Below are 22,866 nucleotides of genomic sequence, written 5' to 3' on the forward strand. Positions count from 1 at the left end.
GCTTTATAAATATAACCATACGCAGGGCAAATATGTTCACTGTGCAAATTATTCTGCGCTGAGTGAAGTTTATAAATGAGCCCCACTGTCCCTTCTTAAACTAACTTATCTGGGCAGAGGTTCCCCACTTAAAATGTAACAAAATGTAGGACACATAGCTTCAAGCTGGACAAACAATCTAGTCCTAATAGTAAACTGCACAAAAACCCTGAGGTGTCCTAAAATGTAAAGGACCACAAGTACAACGGACTAAGTGCAATTTCAGGTGTAATCACCATGATTGTTACCCCCCATGATTCCAGCATAATTGCAGTCGCTGGGGGAGATGCACTGTGCATACTGTGGCTGATGTGTTAGGATTTGCTAAATAAGCATGTGTTTTGGCATGAATTAGATGCAATTGCACTATTAATTTTCTCTCTGACTGGCATATTTTCAGGCATATGAGTGACTCGCATGCCTTATATTTTAACTCAATTGCTTTTGGTTTTGATTATATTTGGTCGTAGTTGCACTGAACTTTTTTTTAGGCCAGTTGGAATAACTTTCAGCCATCAAACTGACATGTTCAGACAATTGTTCAGGTACAACTGCGCTATGGCGATTGACACAGGGAACTTTGGGAATCCTGGAGTTACCCCTTGGTTCAAAGATAGTAGTAGTTCCAGTGTTCTCCTGTGTCACTAGGTGCAACTGCACAACATTTGGAGTAGGAGAAGAGTGGAATAAAGCATAGTGCAACTATACAAAATTGCATGGAGCACTTATTGAGGCAAGTCTTTTTAATGAGTTGGAGCAACAAACTGTAGGGAAATTAGACCACAACTGAACTTGCAGTTGCAAATGGCCCCTAGTATCTCCCAAATAAATCATCATCATCATCATCATCATTTATTTATATAGCGCTGTCAAGATACGCAGTGCTTTACTGCAGTTATAGCAAACAGGGAATAAATGGTGGCTAACAGACAAGGATTACAGAGTACAATGGGGTTTACAGACTAAAAGGTTAGGGTACAATTGAGACATTAGGATTATATAAACACTTTGTCATTTTTGATACAGCAATGATTAATTAAGGTACGACGAATAGGCCTCTTTAAACAGATGGGTCTTTAAGGAGCGCTTGAAAGTTTGGAAGGAAGGAGAAAGTCTGACAGCTTGTGGCAGAGAGTTCCAGAGAAAAGCAGAAGCCCGAGAGAAGTCTTGTAGACGAGAATGGGCAGAAGTGACCAGAGGAGAAGTGAGGCGAAGATCAGAAGCAGAGCGTAGGTTTCGTGAAGGAGTGTATTTGGAGATTAGAGATGAAATATAGGGAGGGGTTTCATTATTAAGGGCCTTGAATGTGAGTGTAAGTAATTTGAATTTGATTCTAGAAGAGATTGGGAGCCAGTGAAGGGACATACAAATGGGAGCAGCTGATGTTGAGCGGCGAGCTAGATGAATGAGTCTAGCGGCCGCGTTTAGAACAGATTGGAGTTGTGAAAGGTGACTTGTTGGAATACCTGTAAGGAGTAAGTTGCAGTAATCAAGGCGGGAGATGATGAGAGACTGAATCAGTGTTTTAGTTGATTCTGAACTGAGATAGGGTCGTATTCGAGCAATGTTGCGCAGTTGAATACGGCAAGATTTTGCAAGTGTTTGAATGTGTGGTGAAAAAGACAGATGAGAGTCTAAGATAACTCCTAGGCAGCGTGCCTGTGTGGTGGAATGAAAGGTGGTGTTGTTTACGGTGAGTGATATCTGAGGGACAGGGGAAGATCTTGGAGGAAATATGATGAGTTCTGTTTTAAAAGGTTCAGTTTCAGGTGGCGCTGTGACATCCAGGAGGAGACAGCAGAAAGACAGTCTGTGACTTGGGAAAGGACAGAATTAGAAAGATCAGGAGTAGACAAGTAGAGTTGGGTGTCATCAGCATAAAGGTGATACTGAAGTCCAAATGACAATGAGTTTTCCTAGTGAAGTTGTATAGAGCGAGAACAGCAGGGGGCCAAGAACAGAGCCTTGAGGAACTCCAACAGAGAGTGGGAAAGTAGTAGAAGTAGAGTTAGAGTAGGAAACTTTAAAGGAACGGTCAGACAGATAAGATGTAAACCATGAAAGAGCAGTGTCCCGAATGCCAGCTGAGTGTAGAATGTCAAGGAGGAGTGTGTGGTCAACTGTGTCAAAGGCTGCAGAGAGATCTAGTAGAATTAGAATGGAATAATGACCTTTAGACTTTGCCAATAGAAGATCATTGGTTACTTTGGTGAGGGCAGTTTCAGTCGAGTGTGATGGGCGGAAGCCAGATTGCAAGGGGTCGAGGAGGGAGTTGTGAGTGAGATGCTGGATCAGGCGTTTATAAACAAGCCTTTCTAGTAATTTGGAGGCGAATGGAAGAAGGGAGACCGGTCGGTAGTTAGTGGGAGAGCTGGGATCAAGGGAAGGTTTTTTGAGGATAGGAGTGATTAGTGCTTGTTTGTATAATGATGGAAAGGTACCAGTAGAGAGTGAAAGATTGAATAGGTGGGTAAGTGCAGGAGAGAGTGTATCAGAGATTGGGTGGAGAAGGCGAGAGGGTATGGGGTCAAGGGAGCAGGTGGTGGGTTTTGAGCTGGCTAAAAGTTTGCTGACTTCATCTAGAGTTGCAGGGGTGAAGGAGTGCAAAGTAGATGTGAGTGGACTGCACGTTGGTCTGAGATTGTTGTCAGACGGTATGCTCAGCCTAATGAGATCGATTTTTTCATTAAAGAAATGAGCAAGGTCTTGGGCAGTAACATTAATAGGTGGAGGAGGTGGAGGGGGGCAAAGGAGTGAGTTAAATGTGGCAAACAGCTGCTGTGGTTTGGAGGACATAGTAGATATTAGATAAGAGAAGTATTGTTCTTTGGCTAATGATAGAGCTCGGTTATAGCAGGAGAGCATGAATTTGAAGTGGATGAAATCAGGATCAGTTCGTGACTTTCTCCATCGTCGCTCAGCTGATCTACTACATCTTCTGAGGTACCGTGTTACACTAGTGTGCCAGGGTTGGGGTTTAGCTGGCCGGCTGTGACGGTGGTAGAAGGTGCAAGGGAGTCAAGTGCTGTTGAAAGGGCATCGTTGTAGAGAGAAGCTGCCATATTGGGACAGGAGAGAGTATTAATATGAGATATGGATTGTGCTGATACTGTTGATAATTGTTGTGGTTCAAAGGCATTTTGAACTGATACAAAACATGACAGAAGCAAAGTAGCTAGTTCCTAACAAGAGATTCCTCGTAAATCTGATAATTACTAGGCACTAGGGCCCCCCCCGTCCGACACCAAGTACAGGATTACATTCAATTAGAGACTGTCAATCAACCTAATACAATGGATATATTGTTGCCACAGGCCTTCCACTGCCAATGTGAGATTTGGTTAAAGGAAAACTCTACCCCCAAAATGAATATTTAAGCAACAGATGTGGGAGTAAAAGACAGAACTCTGTCTGTCAATTGGCTCATGTAACCCAACATGTATGGTTTGTTTGTGTGCACTGTGAATCCTACGATCCCAGGGAGTGGCCCTTGTTTTTTAAAATGCCAATTTTCTATTTAGGTTTACACAATGGCACATACTACTAAAAAGGTATAGTATTATGAAAATGGTTTATGGGGTATAGTTTTCCTTTACCTCTCCAATGAGGCAACTGTTCATCTCATTTTTAGGGCTAATGGCAACTTTCTCTGCTGGCATAAACATGCATGGAAGGAAAATCCAATCTGCTACTTTTGGATCTACCTTTTTTTGTGTACTAAAAGGCACCGGATCTGCTTGTGAGCCCATACAGTGGATTTTGGGAGAAAAATATAAAAAATATAAAAAAAAGTATACTTTAGTGTTTCTGCAACAAAATCCTCCAAGTGTGTGTGCTACCAGAGACATAAAGGGGATGAATGGCAGCAGGTGTCAGTGTGCCATTAGCCTAAAGAGATCTGGACAGTGACACTGATTTCATTGCATTTGAATTGAAGAATGCCTTCATGGCCCACCAACAGATGCAGAAATTTGAAAAGTTGCCACTCATCCTCATTTTCTCTCACTACACACTATAAAGGACAAGTCAGTCTATTTATGATTAAAGGAAAACTATACCCCCCAGCAACAAAAAGTTTACATCATATTAAATAAACTCACTAAATTGGAATTTATATTTAAGTAAATATTGCCCTTTTACATATTTTTCCCTTTTTTGCCCTTGATCCCCCATTTTATATTTTCTGTGCTGCCGCAGAGATAACCTGACCAGAAGTAATGCAGCTCTAACTGTACTCGGAAGAAGTGTGGAAGCAAAAGGCAGAACTTCCATTGTCCAGTAATTGGCTCATGTGACCTAACACATATAATATGTTTGTGCGCACAGTGAATCGTAGGATCCCAGAAGGTGGCAATTATTTCTTAAAATGTCAATTTTCTATTTAGGATTACCTTATGGCACACACTACTAAAAAAGGATATTATTTTGAAAATTGGTTTTATATACATTAAGAAGGACTTTACATATGAACTGTTTTATGCAATATATTATATATTTATAGAGCCCTACATTTTTCAAAATATAGTTTTCCTTTTAATAGTAGGGTGTTTAAATCTAAAAGAAAAACATGATGTAAACAGTGGAGTTAAAGGGGAAGGAAACCTAGTCGGCGCAAACCCCCCACCCCCCCCTCCCGTTTGTTGCCCACCCTCCTTCCTCCTTCCATTAGTGAAATGATCTGACACTTGGTCTATATTGCTGCCTGTGTGCTGAAGGTGTTAGTAATAGACACGTAACGGCATGTAGTGACATACCGCTCTCGCGTACGTCTTTAGTACACTATACTGGCACGTCAGTACGTCTATTGCACCTTCAGCCCTAAAAAAAAGTAGGTGAGGAGAGTGGTGCGTCACTACATTCCAGTACATGTCTATTGCTAACACCTTCAGCACACAGGCAGCAGTATAGATCAAGTGGCAGATCATTTCACTTGTGTGCCCAAATATTACTGCTACGGCTATGTGATTCCTGATTGCACTGTGCTGGGGAGCCACATTATTATTAATTTCATGATGGAGGCTGAGGGTTGGTGTAAATTTCAAAACGGGCCACAATTGGCTCCCGGGCCTGACTTTGGACATGCCTGATTTATAACAATATACCTTAAATGCTCAACATAAAGCAATAGATGTGAAGGTATATGCAAACTGTAACAGTAATGTAATAGTAGTATTTTATTTAAAGTATAACAGTATGCTCCTTTAATTGCAGGGAGTTGCAAGGGAATAAATACAGCTGTTCTGGGACAATTTTTGACCAGGTGCTGCAAGTTGCAAGGGAAAATTCAAGTTTATTTCAGTGTAATTCGACTAGGGAATAGTCCAAATTAGATCTGAGTTTAAAAAAAATAAAAAATTGGAATTTTGAAATTTATAATGCACTGTCCCTTTAAGAATTCAAATTAGACTATTCACCATCTAAAACCTGCTGAATTGGTGTTTTAGCTTATGGGGGACCTCCTACAATGAATTTGGATTCGTTTGGTGGACTTTTGAAAATTAAATTTAAAAAAAAAAAAAAAAAAATTAAATTTAAAAAAATTTTTGGTTAAAGAACTCGAACTCTATACAAATTCGATTACAGTTTTCAGGTCAATCCTAATGACCCGAATTTAAAAAAAGTCAATTTTTTTTAATAAATGTCGATAATTAGTAGCAGATTACGTTTTATTTATACAGAAGTTTTTTTTCGGAATTATTGCAGGGCAAGGGAAAGGAACAAGCAGTGAAGGGAGGGGGGAGGAAAACTAACAGGGCCGAGAGGGGGTTAAATGAACAGGGCAGGGAGGGAGCGAAAGGAACACTGCAGGGAAGGGAGGGGGAAAGGAACAAGACAGAGAGGGCTTGAATGAACAGGGCATAGAGGGAGAGAAATGAATAGTGCAGGGAAGGGAGGGGCTAAATAAACAGGGCAGAGAGGGGGAGAAATAAATAGTGCAAGGAGGGGGAAAGGAACAGAAAGGAGCTGAGTGGACATCACCCACATGCCCACTCCTCACTCACTGGCTGTTGTTCTGTAGCTTAGGCAGAAAGAGCCCATGGCTGCAGACTCAGATACTGGAGAGTCGTGGACAGGAAGTTGCAAAAGGGGGAGGACTGATTACAGTTTTCAAGCTAATACAGATTTTTTTTTTATCCAACAGGTATTAAAATAAAAACAATTTCTTCTATTTTACATTATTTTACATGGTTTGATGCATTATGAAGATGTATGCTATATGTCCCCTTTAACAAACTGTACCCGAGTTTTCTACTTTCTAACTTACTTTGTATAGCATCAATGAAGTGTAGTTCTCAGGAAATTCCCAACCAAGTAGGACTGAAGTCTTTGTGACCATCTTGACTTTGAAATTCTTTGGCAAAACTGTGAACAAATAAAGAAAAAAGGGAAAAAAACACAAGCCGATAATAGGTAATTTTGAATGGAACCAGTATCCAGAACAGCATAATATTAAACACTTTGTAAGATGATACATCTTAGTCTGTGTTGGCAAACTTATACCACTTAACCACAATGTTTAATGCCTAATTCAAAACAGCCCACACTCTGCTTCATGACTCCAAAAGCATACAACCACTTGAGAAAAAGTCAGCCAGATATATGAAACTGCAAGGAAGGAGACATAGACAAGGCTATACATATTAGCATGTCACAGGAGGATTTTTGCAATAGTTACAGAGAAAAAGAGAAGAGTTGAGACTTATCCCACCTGTGATCACACTGATGGCATCAGACACGCCTAAGTATTGCCTTCACTAAACTTTTTTGAAAAGTACAAAAAAACTCACTTACCTGTAAAAAGTCAGATTTAGTCAACACTAGAAAAAAGCACCATGCTTTTTTATTTTAAAAAGTCAGTAGTCATTTGCTGTTGGTCTGCTGCTGCTTATTTTCAAGCACTACCAACAGTAAATACAAAGAAAAAATGACTGATAAGCCCTACCTTGATCCAAAAGAAAAGTGCGGTACTGGACTGTTGGACTGTAAGGGCCAGGACCTTTACTCGTGTGTGCGCGTATTTTAACTTCATAAACAGTGTTTGGGTTGAGATCAGTCAAAATGAAAGAACTGTCTGAGGATGGCAGGTCCATTTCCCAGGGTTTTTCTGAAGAGCCAGCTACCCGATAGGCTATAGTGTATTTAGATATAACACCATTCCGTTCTGAAAGGACTGGAGGCAACCAGTTCAATTGGATAGACATGGATGTGACATTTGCTCTTTCAATTAACTGAGGAAAACCTTTGGGTGTATCTTCCGGAAGAATGAACTCTTTAACAGCTTCCTCACTAAAGCCCACCTGGCCTTTTACCGCCATTTTAAAAATGTATGTGGCTCCTTTATGAATATTTGTGGCAAGGTACTTTTTTTCTAGTCCTCCAAACTCTAATGTAGAAAGAATAGCATCTTGGCGTCCAAATTGAAGCCGATATCCAAGGACATGTTCCTCAGACTCCCTTGGTGGTTTCCATTCTACAAGGAGGCTACCCTCTGAAGTCCGATGAACAAAAAGATCAGGTCTCCCAGGAACTGCATGTAAAAAAAAAAATCACATCTATAAACAATTAAAACATTAATAGTCTCAAAATTTAAAAAAATAGGAATCAAAAATTGTTCATGCATTTAGGAGAGCATTTATAGTTTATCCTAAAAGGTCCAAAGTTAAAAGGACCAAAAATTATTTCAAAAGATTTTAAAACTTTAAGAGCCACAGATTGTAGAAATTATAATCTTTGGATTAAGGAACTATTAAGTGACATGTATTGAAGATCCGATTCTTCTGAGTGCTCAGGCAGATCACCAGCTCTTCTGCTTTTTTGCACCTCGGTATCACGGGAGGCATTTTCTGCCTGCTGGCAAACACCCAGGTACAACCTGGGACTGTTTCAATAAGACTAGTGCATCCACATTAAAGGGATTTAGCCAAAATTTTCTAGTCTAGTTTTTAATCACTAAATTACACAGTGCACATTGCAAGTAACTCATTAATATACAATTTTATTATTGAACCAATAAGTGCATTTATTGTTTTCCTTGAAATGTTGGTGTGTACCCAACCATCTCAGGCCATTGTGTCTGATCCTGTACTTTCAGAAAGAGCCAGCATTTCACAATGTAACTGCTTTCAGATAAATTATTGTTTCCCCTACTAAATGGAGTTGCAGTCTGGCTTGAATGTTTTACTATTCACCACTATTTTTATAATTACCATTAGGTCGGGCGTGGGAGCATTATTAACAATGTAGGTATCAGCGAGCTGTTACTCTGTTACCTTCCCATTGCTATGTTGATCAGTTGCTGGGAGGGGGAGGGAGAGGTAGTGATATCACTCCAACTTGCAGTGCAGCAGTATAGAGTGACTGAAGTTTATCAGAGCACAAGTCATGTGGCTGAGGGCACCTAGGAAACTGAGAACATGCCTAGCCCCACATAAAATTCCAAAATTAAATATAAAAAAATCTGTTTGCTCTTTTGAAAAAATTGAGTCCAGTGCAGGATTGTGCTGGAAGATCACTATTACGGATATATTTTGTAAAAAAAAAAAAAAATGTTTTCCTGAAACAAAATCCAGTTAACAATGCATAATTCATTTAAGTTTATTTAGGTGATTTGATTGCATTCTTGCAAATTTCTCCCTTTTGGTGAGTTTGTTGAATGTTTAGCTCCAAAGTGCTATAAAATGCTTGCTTGTGTATTTAAAACATTCAATGTACAGCAAGGCTACTTATCTCGCAGTGCAATTAATTTTTTATTATATGTATATATTACTGTATTCTGCAATATTTTTGCATTTTCATGCCAAAATCAATTGTGTGTACACTGGCATGTTGATTCTTTGTCAATGCACACATTCAGGAAGACGAAGCAGTGGATCAGATCACATAGCTGTCAACTCCCCCAAGTTCATGCACTATCCCCCAAGTCTCCCGTCAACAGAGGTTAGCCAATCCAGCTGGTGCCACCCCTGCCACTGCACCCTAGGCACATACCATATTGCCTAGTTATATTATAACTATCTAAAGACACATTGTATATTAGATACTGCAAGTGCAAGCTTGATGCAATCTTCATAAATTAGTTTTGTCGTTTGGAGTAGAAAGACATCCGAATGTATACTTTATATGGTTGTCTGAGGTCAGCTTAATTTTAGTGACTCTTAAAACATATAAAATTTAGACAGTGTAATCAGTGTGTCTTTTGCACAAAGAACTGACCACCAATATTTAGGGATGCACAGAATCTACTATTTTGGGTTTCATCCAAATTCCGAATACTTCATCTGAATATTGAACCAACTCTGAACCCTAATTTGCATATGTAAGGAAGGGTTATTGAGAACTACACGCTGGACGGTTCAAAAAATTATAACTTCCTTGTTTGTGTGACGAAAAATCACATGATTTTTAGGATTTGGTTCGACTAGGCACTTGGATTTGGCTGAATCCTGCTGAAAAACCATATCCTGGCCAAATCCTGAACAAAATCCTCGATTCGGAGCATCCCTACCAATATTACAGCTCAGCTTAAAGAAATACAGGGTAACAACAAAGAAGTGTGCTCCAACTGTTATCTCGACTACCTCAGCAGAATAAAATGCACTGCAGGTTGTGGCAGTGTAATGTTTTTTCAGCTATAAAACCAGTAGAATGTTATTAAATCTTTAGAAGAGGGAATGTGTCTGCTGCTGAAATGACTTAGCTCCACAAATCACAGATCATCAAACAGCCCAAGATCCAATACATAATACCCATCAAACCCTTAGCAACCACATTCACATTTTGTTTTGGTTCAAGTTCTGTATGCAATCAACTACACTGCGATATAACAACTTTTAAATGAGATTGACCTGCTGATTTTCTCTACCCTGTATTACAGCAGGCTTCTTTCTGGAAATCATATGATCTTTATACTATAACATGACACCTTTGTCTTGCATAATGTTAAATGAAATGCTCTATGGCTTTGCTAGATTATAAAAATTGAGGGGCACAGTTATTTTCTTAAAACTTCTCATGAACATTCCACGCAAGCTTAACTTTTGCAAAGTTCAGGGCATAAATTAGAACATGCTAAATTATACTATAGAACCCACTATAATAAAAGATGTTACATAAAAAAAAAAAAACATTAAAAAAAACCTATTGCAGCAAGATCACTGAAAAAATGGAGAATTCAACCCTAAAGTAGAAACCCCCCCCCACCCTACATAGACCCCTCTCCCTCCTCCCCCCCCAGCCTAGCTGCTACCCAGGGCAAATGCCCCAAGTCTTTACTTATCCCTTGGTGCAGACTCTGTCCAGGGGGTGGTCTATTTAGGGTAAGGGGAGGTTAATCTAAGGTTGAATTCTCCTTTAACTCCAAAAATGGCAGTAAGATCAATGCATAATGCTTGGGGACCTGGGGTTTTCCAGATAATGGATCTTTCTGTAATTTGGATCTTAAGGGGCAGATTTATCAAGGGTTGAATTTCGAGTTCATGGAAGTTATTTAAAACTCCCATGAACTCGAAATTTGACCAATTGCAATTTCAGAAAAAAAATTTAATATTTGAAACTCGGGTAAATAGAATCGATTCGCAAACTCGAATCGAATTTAAACCGAATTCGATTTCAGTTTTTTCTCCAAAAAAAACTTGAATGTCAGGAAACAACTCCAATTTGAACACAGGACGTCTTCCATAGGCTAAAACGGCATTTTCCATAGGTAAAACTGCTGTGTTTGCTTAAAAAAACACTACTATTGTTTATATAAATAAGCTGCTGTTTAGCAATGGGGCCAGCCATTCAAAGGAGAAAAAGCTCAAGTTACACAGCAGATAGCAAATAAGCTCTGTCTGTCTAATGGTGTTATCTGTTATCCATTAGTTATACTGTGCCATATAGCCGTTTTTCACAGCAGCTTGTTTATATTAACTATAGTAGTGTTTCTGAAGCAAACAGATCATCTTTACCAGTGCAGGGCAACACTACATTATATTTTCATTACTTTAAAACACTTACATTTTTTGGTGTTACTGTTCCTTTAAAAACATCCAAACGGGGGCGGAGTTAGGCGCCATGCTGAAGCATGAATTAGGAGCTTCTGCAATACCTCGAGACGGAGGGTCCATTTGTAAGAATCTTCTTTAGATTCAGTTAGCCCACCCTAAGCTAACAGTGTGGATCCCAAATATGGCAACTTCTAAGTCCACACAAAAGGAGGTTGGTAACTTCTTTAAAAAAAACATCCCCCTGAGATCAACAAGGCCCAAGATGGCGCCGCGTGTCCCTCTGGTACTATGACTGCTAGCCCCAACACACAGCTAAAGCAAAGCCTTACTAAAGCAGACCGGACATGAGTCTTGAGTCCCTTCTGCATAAGCTTACTGCTTCATTCCAGGCTGATCTGAAATCTGCAGTGTCGGACTTGCACAGATGAACTAGAGACTAAGTATGACGATCTGCTATCTGCACACACTACGCTACAACACCAAGTAGATTCAATGCAACGGGCTGTTACAGCTCTAACAATACATGCGGAGGATCTTGAAAATTGATCCTGCCGCAATAATATCCGCATCCAGAATGTACCGGAGACTTATACCGATATGCAGCAGCTTCTGAAACTCCTCTTTTCTAAGCTTCTACCACAATACAGTTCTGATCTTCCGCTAGTGGACAGAGCACATAGGGCTCTTTGCACCCAACCAAGACCTGAAGAATATCGATATTGAGAAGACCCGCAGCATGACCCGCAACCCGCAGAACCGCCAACCCGCTGGTATACCCGCACCTGGAACTTCTAAACGCAATCGGCAGGGTACCGCAGGTTTTTGCGGGTAACCCGCGGGTACCCAACCCGCTGCAGGACTCTATGGTGCGATGCTGATTTATTTGCCTAAAACACCTAAAAGAAAAAAGAAATATTCGATAGTATATTAACCTTATAAGAAGGGTAATTTCCGCTTAAAGGAACTACTCACAAATAGTTGCTGTTTTCACAATTAACGGCTATTTCTTTGTCTGTTGGATTTCAATAGCGGAGTACCTAACGGGAGAAATCAGAGATAGTGCAAAATTGCTGGTAGGTAGACGAAGACGGGTGCTATGTTCTGCTTACCGGAAAGGTTAGTTTGCGTGCGTCTACAATCCGGGTGCATGCGGTTCGATATTGCAGTCCTCCTTTAGCAGTGTGTCGGTCTGGCCTTTGGATATTCCCCGGTCTTAGCTGTTTGATTCGGAGGGGGAAGGCACAATTCCAGACAGCGGTTGTAGTGGCTGCAGGTGAATCCGGAAGGCGGCTTCTTCCTCGTGTTAGACGCTAAAGGTTTTATCGTTTATTCTGCTAGTGATTCAAGCACTCTTGCAAAGGTTCAGTTATAAGTATCAAAATAATTTATTCATTAAGAACGGACTTATAGCCCAACGTGTTTCGCATCTAAAAATACTTCCTCAGGGGCATTTACCCATGCAACCTTTCGAGGCAATTTTTACTCCCAGTCTGGCCCTGCACCCCAGGTTAGATAAAGAAGCTCTACTAACGCAAGTCAAGTTTCCAAAACTATCACCTAAGGAAAACTCCTCTCTTAACGCAACTATCACCATTGAGAAGATTGAAACAGCCATCCGACAATTAAAAAACAGATCTAGTCCTGGCCCGGATGGTTTTCCTCCTTCCTATTATAAGACATTTCAGAGCCTTCTCCTACCCCACCTGCTAGTACTTTTTAATGAGATGTTAAAGGGCCACTCTTTGCCACAAGAAATGTTATTTGCTCACTTTTCCCTTCTGCCCAAGCCTCACAAAGATTTATCCAGTGTACAAAATTACTGTCCTATTTCTGTCCTAGATGTCTAGTTCTATAGACATCTGCCTATTCTACAAAATATTGGCAGCCCGCCTTAATGCTTATCTCCCTCAATTGATTCACCGGATCAAACTGGGTTTGTCCCTGGCAGGCAAACCACGGGTGCCACTCAACAGCTTATTAATATTATTGAAGACGCCAACATCACAAAGACCCCATTGTTATTGCTTATGTTAGATATACATAAGGCGTTTGACTCAATCTCCTGGCCATATTTATTTCAAATACTCCCAAAATATAATATCACAGCCCATTTTTTAGATGCTCTTCAAGTTCTATATTGACACCCAACAGCATATTTAAACATTTTAGGCAGACAATCCTTAGCCATTCCCATTGCAAGAGGCACGCGTCAGGGCTGCCCCTTATTGACACTTCTTTTTTCCCTAGCTATTGAATGGCTACATTAATTCGGCAAGACATAAATATCTCGGGCTTGCTTCAAATTGCAACAAACGTATAAAATGTGTTTGTATGCAGATGACATTAGCCTTACCATAACTAAACCTTTGACTAGCCTTCCAAATTGATTTAACGTCCTAGATTCATTTCATAAACTTTCTGTCCTTCAAGTTTGTATTTCTAAAACAGAGGCTCTTCCTATTAATATTCCAAAGCATCAACTAAAACTCCTGGAGCTGAACTTTCCCTTCAATTGGAGAAAGCAATCAGTGGACTATTTAGGGGTTAAAATTACGAAATCTTTTCATTTCCTGTATAAAGCAAACTTTTCCCCTCTCACAAACAAACTCCATTGGTTTATGGAAAATTGGTCCAAATATTCCATCTCTTGGCTGGGACGTATCGCTGCTAGTCAGATGATGCCACTTCCTAAACTTTTATATGCTTTTCAGGCCCTACCTATACCAGTTAATTGCACGGACCTTACATGATTACAAAGAAAGGTCTGGAACTTTATTTGGCGCAATAAATCTCATAGCATTAACAAAAATGTCTTGTACAGGTCGCATAGTCAGAGAGGCTTAAAGGTCCCGCACCTAATGCATTACTTAAAGGCCGCACGTTTAGCCCAATTGACACATTGGCACTTACCACCAGGCCACTCTAAGTGGGTGGATTGTGATTTTGCATACATCCTTTGAAGGTCTCCTCTTTATTATGGGTTAGTACGGAGGAGCTACAGAAATATAAAATTGTGAACCACATAATTAAATTTCATTTACGGTTATGGAAAACCCTAAGGCAGAAATTTATTCCACACATCTCTCGAAGTTATATGCAACCACTAATTGGCAACCCAGACTTTCCCCCTGGACTAACACACTCAGCTTTGCAAAAAATGGTCCACTGCTAAACTTTATATTTTGCATGATTTACTATCACTTCAAGGCCTGAAGTTCTTTTCCAATTGCAGAATATCTATGCCATCCTGACACAGAGCAATTTCATTAAAGCCAGCTTTTCCACTTTTATAATTCTCAGGCCCCTCATCGAGCTAAGTTGGAAGGCTCGCTGTATGAATTTTGCTGCCGTAATCCATTAGGAACCAGAAAAGTAAATTCATTAATCTATTCCCAGCTGATTGAATTAACTTCTTCCTTTTCACATAAATACATGACAGCTTGGGAAGCATCCCATCAGTGGTCCACCCTCCTGACCTAGACAATTAATTTGATTCTCTTTATAGGAACTCTTTAAATACATATTTTACAATATTCCTCAAACTGTCATATTATATATATAACATTTTAGAACTATCCTAAAGATCAGATAAAATATCATGGTTTACCACTTTTATCTGAGGTAAGACAAAACAAAGGGTGCCCATCTTCACCTATTTTATTATACTAGTAATGGAACCTCTTGTCAAAGAAAAATATTAACATCTGCAGAATGCAGTTAGAATCCTTGTTATAATGCTAAAGAACAATACTAACAACTGTATAATCCAACTGTTGCAAAAGGGACTATAGTGGATGCTCTTTGTATCTGGATGACTCGTTATGGACTATTACCAAACCTAGGATCTTCTTCCCAAACACAAGAGAATAATATGAGATATTACAGTCATATGAAAAAGTTTGGGAACCCCTCTTAATTCTTTGGGAAAAAAAACTTGTTTTTATTTAAAGATTTTACATAACACTTGTACAATCATGACTATGCAGTAAATGTTACATTATTGCGTCCGCATTGTGTACCAAGTTTCTTGTGACCTAAGAACAATGTTAACTATACTTACAATATAAACTATTAGCTCAAATGATGAACAACAGATAGGGCCCTATCAAGGAGTCTGTGGATAGGGAGCTAATAACCTGTTAGTTAGGTGGCTCCTGGGGGGTGCACGGTCTTTGTATCTCCTTATCTGAGTAAGGTAAGAATTGTGAAGAATTTGTAGAGCCATTTCTTGATATCTACTAACTGGAAGCAGCTTTATAATACTCGTGTGTTGTGTAAAGATTTCTAAAGGTTGTAGTATTTGGAATACCTGTAGTCCATGTAAAGCCCGGCCTTTGTTCATTGTCTATATCTATTAGTGTTCTGATTGTTTGATATATTTGTGAAGTCGTCTGTTTTGTATGCTTGTTTTCCCAGATTTGATTAAATGGGTCAATTTTATCAGTTTTTGGCAGTTTTTTCATTACACTTGTTGCAAAGTGAAGGATTTGGGGGGTTTAAAATATGTGTTGTGCCGTGAATGGGAATTTTTCTTTCAGTTTTTCCCATGAGTGTACTGTATTGTTATTGTCTAGTATGTCATGTAAGTTTTGTAATCCGTTCTCATTCCATTGTAAGAGAAAAGGGTTCAGTTTGCCTATTGGGAAGTTATCATTACCCAACCGCGATAAATATGGGGAATTAATTGGTGAGAGTTTTCGGGTTTTTTTCTAACTGCGTGCCAGGCTTTATATGTTTCCAGGATCATGGGATTATGTCGCACTTGTGATGGGATATTGTTTATTGGGGAATGTAATAAGTAGTTCAGGGAGTAGTTTTCAGTTGTGTATTGATCTAAGGATATTGTTGTATTGAGATTTATATTAAGAATCCAGTCTCCCACACGGTTTAGTCTTTTTAAGTCTGTTGGCGTTATGTAGTATGGCAACATCTGTAGCTGATATAATAGCATGGGGAAGAATATCTTCTTAAAGGACCAGTAACATCAAAAAAAATGTTTAAAAAAAAATAAACACCAAGACAAATGAAACTTTTAAAAAGCAAAGCCTTTATTAAGAAATAACTTACAGAAAGTCCACTTTCTGTCCTCTTCAGAAACGGCGAAAAGGTGACCATCCATACTGCAGCGATCGATTTCTCCTCCCTGGCTATTCACAGGCATCCTCCTCCCGGCGTCCAGCAGCAGCAGTGTCACAGGATCTTCTCAACCGTGCATCAGCTTCCCTCCTCCTCGCTTCTCCCCAGCAACAGCAGTGTCACAGGCTCTCCTTCAATGTGCATCGGCTTCCCTCTTTCTCGCTGCTCCCCCCAGCCAGATCCCCTGACTGGAATGATGGATGATCGGCCCGCCTCACATTTCACAGCCACACAGCCTCTCTCTCTCCCGGCTCACTGGGGGCTGCAGCTTCAGAGCAAGACTGCCCAGAATGGTTCCTTTATGCGGGGCATGGGTTGGACAAAGGGGTGCTGGAATAAGGAGCCTGTGTGGTGAGAATAACAAACAGACTTACTTCTACAGTATAAGGGATTCTAAGCAGGGAAGGGGTTAACTGAGCTGTTGGTTCCTTTACATTATTGTTTTACGGAGTGGGGAATCAAGGAGAGGTTAGGAATATACTGTGAGCCGAGAGAGAGAGAGAGGCTGTGAAATGTGAAGCGGGCCGATCATCCATCATTCCGGTCAGGGGATCTGGCTGGGGGGAGCAGCGAGGAGGAGGGAAGCCGATGCACAGTGAAGGAGAGGAGAGCCTGTGACACTGCTGCTGCTGGACGCTGGGAGGAGGTTGAAGGCGATGCCTGTCAGTCAATAGTTGCTCCTTCACACGCTGTCAGTAGAGTAGCCAGGAGGAGAAATAGAGCCCAGCAGGATCGATGTCGCCCTTTCTGTACAGGACAGGAAGTGCAGCTTCTGTAAGTTATTTCTTAATAAAGGCTTGTGTTGGTGTTTTTTTTTGATGTGTACTAACGAATTTTAGTTGAAAAATTGAAAAAATTTTTTACATTTTTTTTATGTTACTGGTCCTTTAATGGTGTATTTTGCCCAGAAATGTCAGGTTAGTATAATTCCATTGATGCACCTCCTGTTGAATGTTGTCTATTATTTTCCTTATGTTTAATGCATAGGTATCTTTGTGATGGGATGGCAGTTTAATCCCTAAATATTTTATGCTAAGGGGCAGATTATCAAGGGTCGAATTTCAAAGTACAAAAAAACTTTGAAATTCGACCATCGAATTAAAAAAGTTAGAATTTGAATATCGAATTCAAAGTGTATTCAACAAATTTGGCAATCCTGCGGTCGAATAAAAATTGTTTGATCGAGCGATTTTGTGACCGATCTAACGATTTTTATTCGATGTGGAAAGACTTAGAAAAATGTTGTAGAAGGTCCCCACAGACTAACATAGCGCTTCGGCAGGTTTAATTTGGCGAAGTATTGAAGTCAAAGTTTTTTAAAGAGACAGTACTTTGATTATCGAATGGTCGAATATTCTAACAATTTTTACTTCGAATCGAATTCAAAGTCGTAGTATCCTATTCGATGGTCGAAGTATCCAAAAAATTGCTTTGAATTTCGCATATTTTTACTTAGAAAATTCCCTCTAATTCACTTCTGCCCCTAAGTGTGTTTTTTTTAAAAGTGAAGTGTGGGAGCCAGTCTGAGGGTCTGAATGATTAATTGTAGTGCCTCTGATTGATCCAAGTTTATTTGAAATCCTGCTATTTTACCAAATCTTTGGATAAAATTGTAGGATTATGGGTATTTCCATTTTGGCTTGGTGGAGGAATAAAAGTATGTCGTCTGCGAATGCTGCCACTTTTAGTTCTTTTTCTGTTATGGGTGCGTCAAGAATTTCGCGATCTTGGACTGACAATTTTGTAAGGCCTACTTCCTGTAGAAACTCCAGACCATCACTTGGATGGTCTGCCGGGGCTTCGTAGAGTGTTCTAAAGTGTTCTGTTAGTATGTGTCTAATTAGTTTGGGATCTCGTGTCCATCCGTCTACAGTTTTAAGTTTTTGTATATATGTGGTGCGAGTTTGTTTTTTTTGCTATGTATGCTAATAATTTCCTGGATTTGCCGCCATATCTATTATACTGGTTTGCTGTGTGGCTTAATGTATTGTAAGCTTTTCCAGTCAATACAGTATAAAAAAGTATTTTTGTCTCTTTGTATTTATTTTTGTCTTCTTCATTGTTAGTTTTTTTAAAGGTTTTGTAGTGGAGCAACTTCCTTTTAATATATAACATGCCTTATGGAAACAGTAGTATTTCAGCAGTGACAAAATTTATTGGATTAACAGAAAATATGCAATATGCATCATAACAAAATTAGACAGGTGCATACATTTGGGCACCCTGACAGAGATATTACATAAATACTTAGTTGAGCCTCCTTTTGCAAATGTAACAGCCTCTAGACGCCTCCTGAATAATGAATGGCGGTATTTTTGACCATTCGTCCATACAAAATCTTTCCAGTTCAGTTAAATTTGATGTTAATGATATTCAAGTCGGGGTACTGTGACGGCAATTCCAGAATATTGTACTTCTCCCTCTGCATAAATGCCTTTGTAGATTTCAAAGTGTGTTAAGAGTCATTCTCTTGTTGGAATATCCAACCCCTGTGTAACTTCAACTTTGTGACTAATGCTTGAACATTATTGGAAGAATTTGTTGATATTGGGTTGAATGTATCTGACCCTCAATTTTAACAAGGGCCCCAGTCCCTAAACTAGCCATACAGCCCCACAGCATGATGGAACCTCCACCAAATTTGACAGTAAGTAGCAGGTGTTTTTCTTGGAATGCAGTGTTCTTCTTCCGCCATGCAAAGTGCTTTTTGTTATGGCCAAATTACTCAATTTTGTTTTCAGTCCAAAGCACTTTGGTCCAAAATGACTGTGGCTTGTCTAAATGAGCTTTTGCATACAAGTGGCTCTATTTGTGTTTGCATGAGTGCAGAAAGGGCTTCTTTCTCATCATCCTGCCATACAGATGTTCTTTGTGCATATTTCGCTGAATTGTAAAACTATGTACAGGGCAGCGGCAAACATGGGGGAGGAAAGGAGGCTCGCAGAGCAACCACTGGCAGGGGCTAGTGGAGTGGGGGGTGGAGAAGGGGCAGTGGAGGCTAATGAGGGAGGAAGGTTTGTTACAGTCAAGAGGGGAAGTAGGGGACAGAAGGCTAGGGGTGGTTGGTCAACAGCTTGTCCAAAATATCAAATTCGCCATTTTGGCTGAAGATGCTGGGGAGGAAAGCTTTGAACTGGCATGTATGGAGCAGACTGTCAGAGCACCCTGGGAGGCAGTGGCTCTAATACTGGTTGTGGGGGAGTGCAAGGAAGGAAAGGCAGGTTTTAGTTATATGGGATTCAATTATTAGGAAGGTGGATAGGGTAATCTGCCATAAGGACCCTTCATGCCAAACAGTCTGCTGCTTGACTGGCGCTAGGGTTAGGCATTTGGTGGAACGAGTGCACAGATTATTGGGAGGGGCTGGGGAAGACCCGGCAGTCTTGGTACACATAGGTACCAATGACCAAGTTAGAGGAGGTGGTGAAGTCCTCAAGAACAATTTTTAAAAACTAGGTGTAAAGTTGAGGGCGAGGACTTCCAAGGTAATTTTCTCAGAGATATTACCTGTGCCACGAGCAACACTAAGAAGACATCGGGAGCTTAATGCGTGGCTGAGAGGTTGGTGTAGGGAGGAGGGTTTTGGGAGAACTGGGCTGATTTCTCAGTCGCCTACAGGTTATTTGGTAGGGGTGGGCTGCACCTCAACGATGATGGTGCAGCTGTTTTGGGGGAGAAGATGGCTAAAGGGTTGGAGGAGATTTTTAACTAGGCGTTAGGTTAGATGAGATTACAGCAAATTAATTATAGGGGTATGCTATAGACCCCCTAATGTAAGTGAGGAGGAGGAGGCTAAGCTCCTGATGCAAATAGAAAAGGCTGCTAGTTTGGGTAAAGTAATGATAATGGGGGATTTTAATTATCCAGATATTGACTTGAGCAACAGTACTGCCAGATCTGTTAATGGGAACAAGTTTATAAACTTTTTTCATGACAATTTTATGGCACAGGTTGTTGAGAAGCTGACCCTGTAGCCAGTTTCCTATCGATGTGCAGATGACTTCATTAAGCCCAACAGACCTTAGTTTAGAAAGCAGTCATTTGTGGAGCACAGTATTCAAATGCTTTGGCAAAATCCAAATGGATCTACTGCCCCCCACTGTCCAGCATCTTACTTACCTCATCATAAAAAGCAATCATGACCTATTCTTCATAAAGCAATGCTGATTGCTGCTCATAATGCCATTCACTAGGACAACATTTTGAATGTGATCCCTTAACAAGCCTTCAAATAATTTGCCCACCACAGATAAAAGCAATCAGAACAAATTTGAAATAAGTACTGGTCTAAAACTAAACTAAGCTCTCTTAGAACCCAGGGGTATATGCCATCTAGTCCTGGCACCTTGTTTACATTAATTTTTATTTAAAGGGGAACTATCGCGAAATTTAAAATTGGTAAAAAGAATCATTGCATGAAGTTATTAAAATGTCTAAATATAATGTATTAAAAAAAATGTATAGTTTTTAAAATATTGAAGTCATTATAGTGAACACATACCTAGCTGCTTCTCTCCTACCTGCCTCTGGCCAGCACTGGCGTCGGAGTCGAGTTTCTCTGCATAACAACTCTGTCTCCTCTCTTATTGGCTGTCAATGCTGTCAATCCTAAACTGTCCGAAGGCAGCATCTTGAACAATGGCTCCGTTATCTGTGCCCTGCTGGATTAATCCTTTTTTTTCTAAAAAGTCAGCCTCCCCTCTGCAGCCAGCCTCCTTAGTTGTGTAACTTCTAAAACTAAGTTTTTACACACAGCTGCTCTCCTTCTGCAGCTCCCCTTCCCTTCCAGCAAGTAACGTGAAAAGAAAGTTAGAGTCGTCACAAGCTCCTTCTCATACCCGTCCACCCCCCTGTAGTCAGCATGTAGTTTTTCAAGTCGGATTACATGAAGCTTTGCTCTCTGTCTGTAACTCCCCCCTCCCTCCCAGAAACGAGGCATAAGAAAATAAAGGTGGACTTGGTAATCGTGTCTGAATCCCAGCCGCACATTAGTCTGTATGAGACACTGAGACGCAGCCGTGTTAGATAAGCATGAAATCAAAGAGAAGCAGCACATTCAGTACTCACGCGTCTCAGTGTCTCATACAGACAAATGTGCGGCTGGGATTCAGACACAATTACCAAGTCCACCTTTATTTTCTTATGCCTCGTTTCTGGGAGGGAGGGGGGAGTTACAGACGGAGAGAGCAAAGCTTCATGTAATCCGACTTGAAAAACTACGATGCTGACTGCAGGGGGGTGGAGGGGGATGAGAAGGAGCTTGTGACGACTCTAACTTTCTTTTCAAGTTACTTGCTGGAAGGGCAGAAGGAGCAGCTGTGTGTAAAAACGTAGTTTTAAAAGTTACACAACTAAGGAGGCTGGCTGCAGGGGGGAGGCTGGTAGGGAGTGGGGGGAGACTGGCTGTAGGTGGGGAGGCTTGCTCCAGTTGGGGGAGGCTGGCTACAGGGAGTGGGGAGGCTGGCTCCAGTTGGTGGAGGCTGGCTGCAGGTGGGGGGGAGGCTGGCTGCAGTTGGGGGAGGCTGGCTATAGGGAGTGGGGAGGCTGGCTGCAGGAGGGGGGGGAGGCTGGCTGCAGGAGGGGGGGGAGGCTGGCTGCAGGAGGGGGAAGGCTGGATGCAGGAGGGGGGGAGGCTGGCTGCAGGAGGGGGGAAGACTGGCTGCAGGTGGGGGAGGCTGGCTGCAGGTGGGGGAGGCTGGCTACAGAGAGTGGGGAGGCTGGCTGCAGGTGGGGGGAGGCTGGCTGCAGGAGGGGGGACTGGCTGCAGGAGGGGGGACTGGCTGCAGCTCACTCCATCCCTGCTTGTTCCCCTGCCCCTAGGCAATGAGCAGAGCAGTGGATTGAGTGGCCCCTTGGGTGCAATCGCCAAGGGGCTCCAAGGTAGCAACAGGCACGTGAATTCTACGTGTCCTGCTGCTGCCTGCACTTCCTATACCTGCAGCACCACCCACTCACTGAATTTTCACCAAAGACATCTGCCACCTCTTCGTGGGACCCCCTCCTTCAACCCTAGATGGATTGTCATGTGTTTTCCAGGTTAGTGTTACACTTACACGTAAACACCCACTATTACACTGAAACATACTTACATTCACGTTAAAACATACACACATACATTTTTGGCGATTGGGGGGGTCACACACTCACAGCACTCACACACACACAACACATAATTTTGCAAATTGTACACACGCTTACGCACATACACTTTTTGTGGCTTTTTATTTTCTTATCGCATCATTTGTTTATTTTGTCTGAAAAAAGTTTTATTGCCATTGTGAATAGCATACTGTACTGCACAACACCTTTTCTCTGTTATTTTGGTGATTTTAGCTATTTTATTGCATTTTCAGCTCTGCATAGGTGTTGTTTGATTGTTTCTGTCCATAAAACATCTCTGTGCAGGGGTCTCTGTGCGCCACATGGTTGGTAAATCTATGCATATTGGGCATCAAAGTGTTCAGTAGACCCCTAGCATTCATAGTTAGGATGTTTTATGCTCATACGTTATGAAATGTGGGGTATATAATTGTGTAGCATAACTTTGCAGTTTGGCAGTAGACATACATATTTACCGTTTTACCGTTTGCGTACTTTTGGAAAATGTATGGTTTTCTAGGGCCTCCATATTGTTAGGGGGTCTCATGGCACATAATAAAAATGCTGTGTGCTTATATTGTAGCAGTCAGTGTGTCATACGTGA

General features: G+C 40.9%; 1 protein-coding gene across 21 annotated transcripts in view; it reads right to left on the minus strand.

Annotated features, from left to right (window-relative positions):
- ptprs.S (protein tyrosine phosphatase receptor type S S homeolog) overlaps positions 1-22,866 on the minus strand; it is a 380,500-nt gene that overhangs the window by 111,261 nt on the left and 246,373 nt on the right. For 14 of the 21 annotated variants that reach the window (XM_041579815.1, XM_041579826.1, XM_018243490.2 and 11 more), the window contains 2 exons: positions 6,983-7,567; positions 6,305-6,402 (listed from right to left, as the gene is read on the minus strand). In XM_041579815.1, coding sequence (XP_041435749.1) covers positions 6,305-6,402; positions 6,983-7,567 — 683 coding nt within the window. The remainder of the gene's footprint in view (positions 1-6,304; positions 6,403-6,982; positions 7,568-22,866) is intronic. The other 7 variants (XM_018243499.2, XM_018243497.2, XM_041579827.1 and 4 more) reach the window with 1 other exon arrangement.

The sequence above is a fragment of the Xenopus laevis genome, chromosome 1S (assembly GCF_017654675.1).
Source record: "Xenopus laevis strain J_2021 chromosome 1S, Xenopus_laevis_v10.1, whole genome shotgun sequence".
Taxonomy (NCBI): domain Eukaryota; kingdom Metazoa; phylum Chordata; class Amphibia; order Anura; family Pipidae; genus Xenopus; species Xenopus laevis.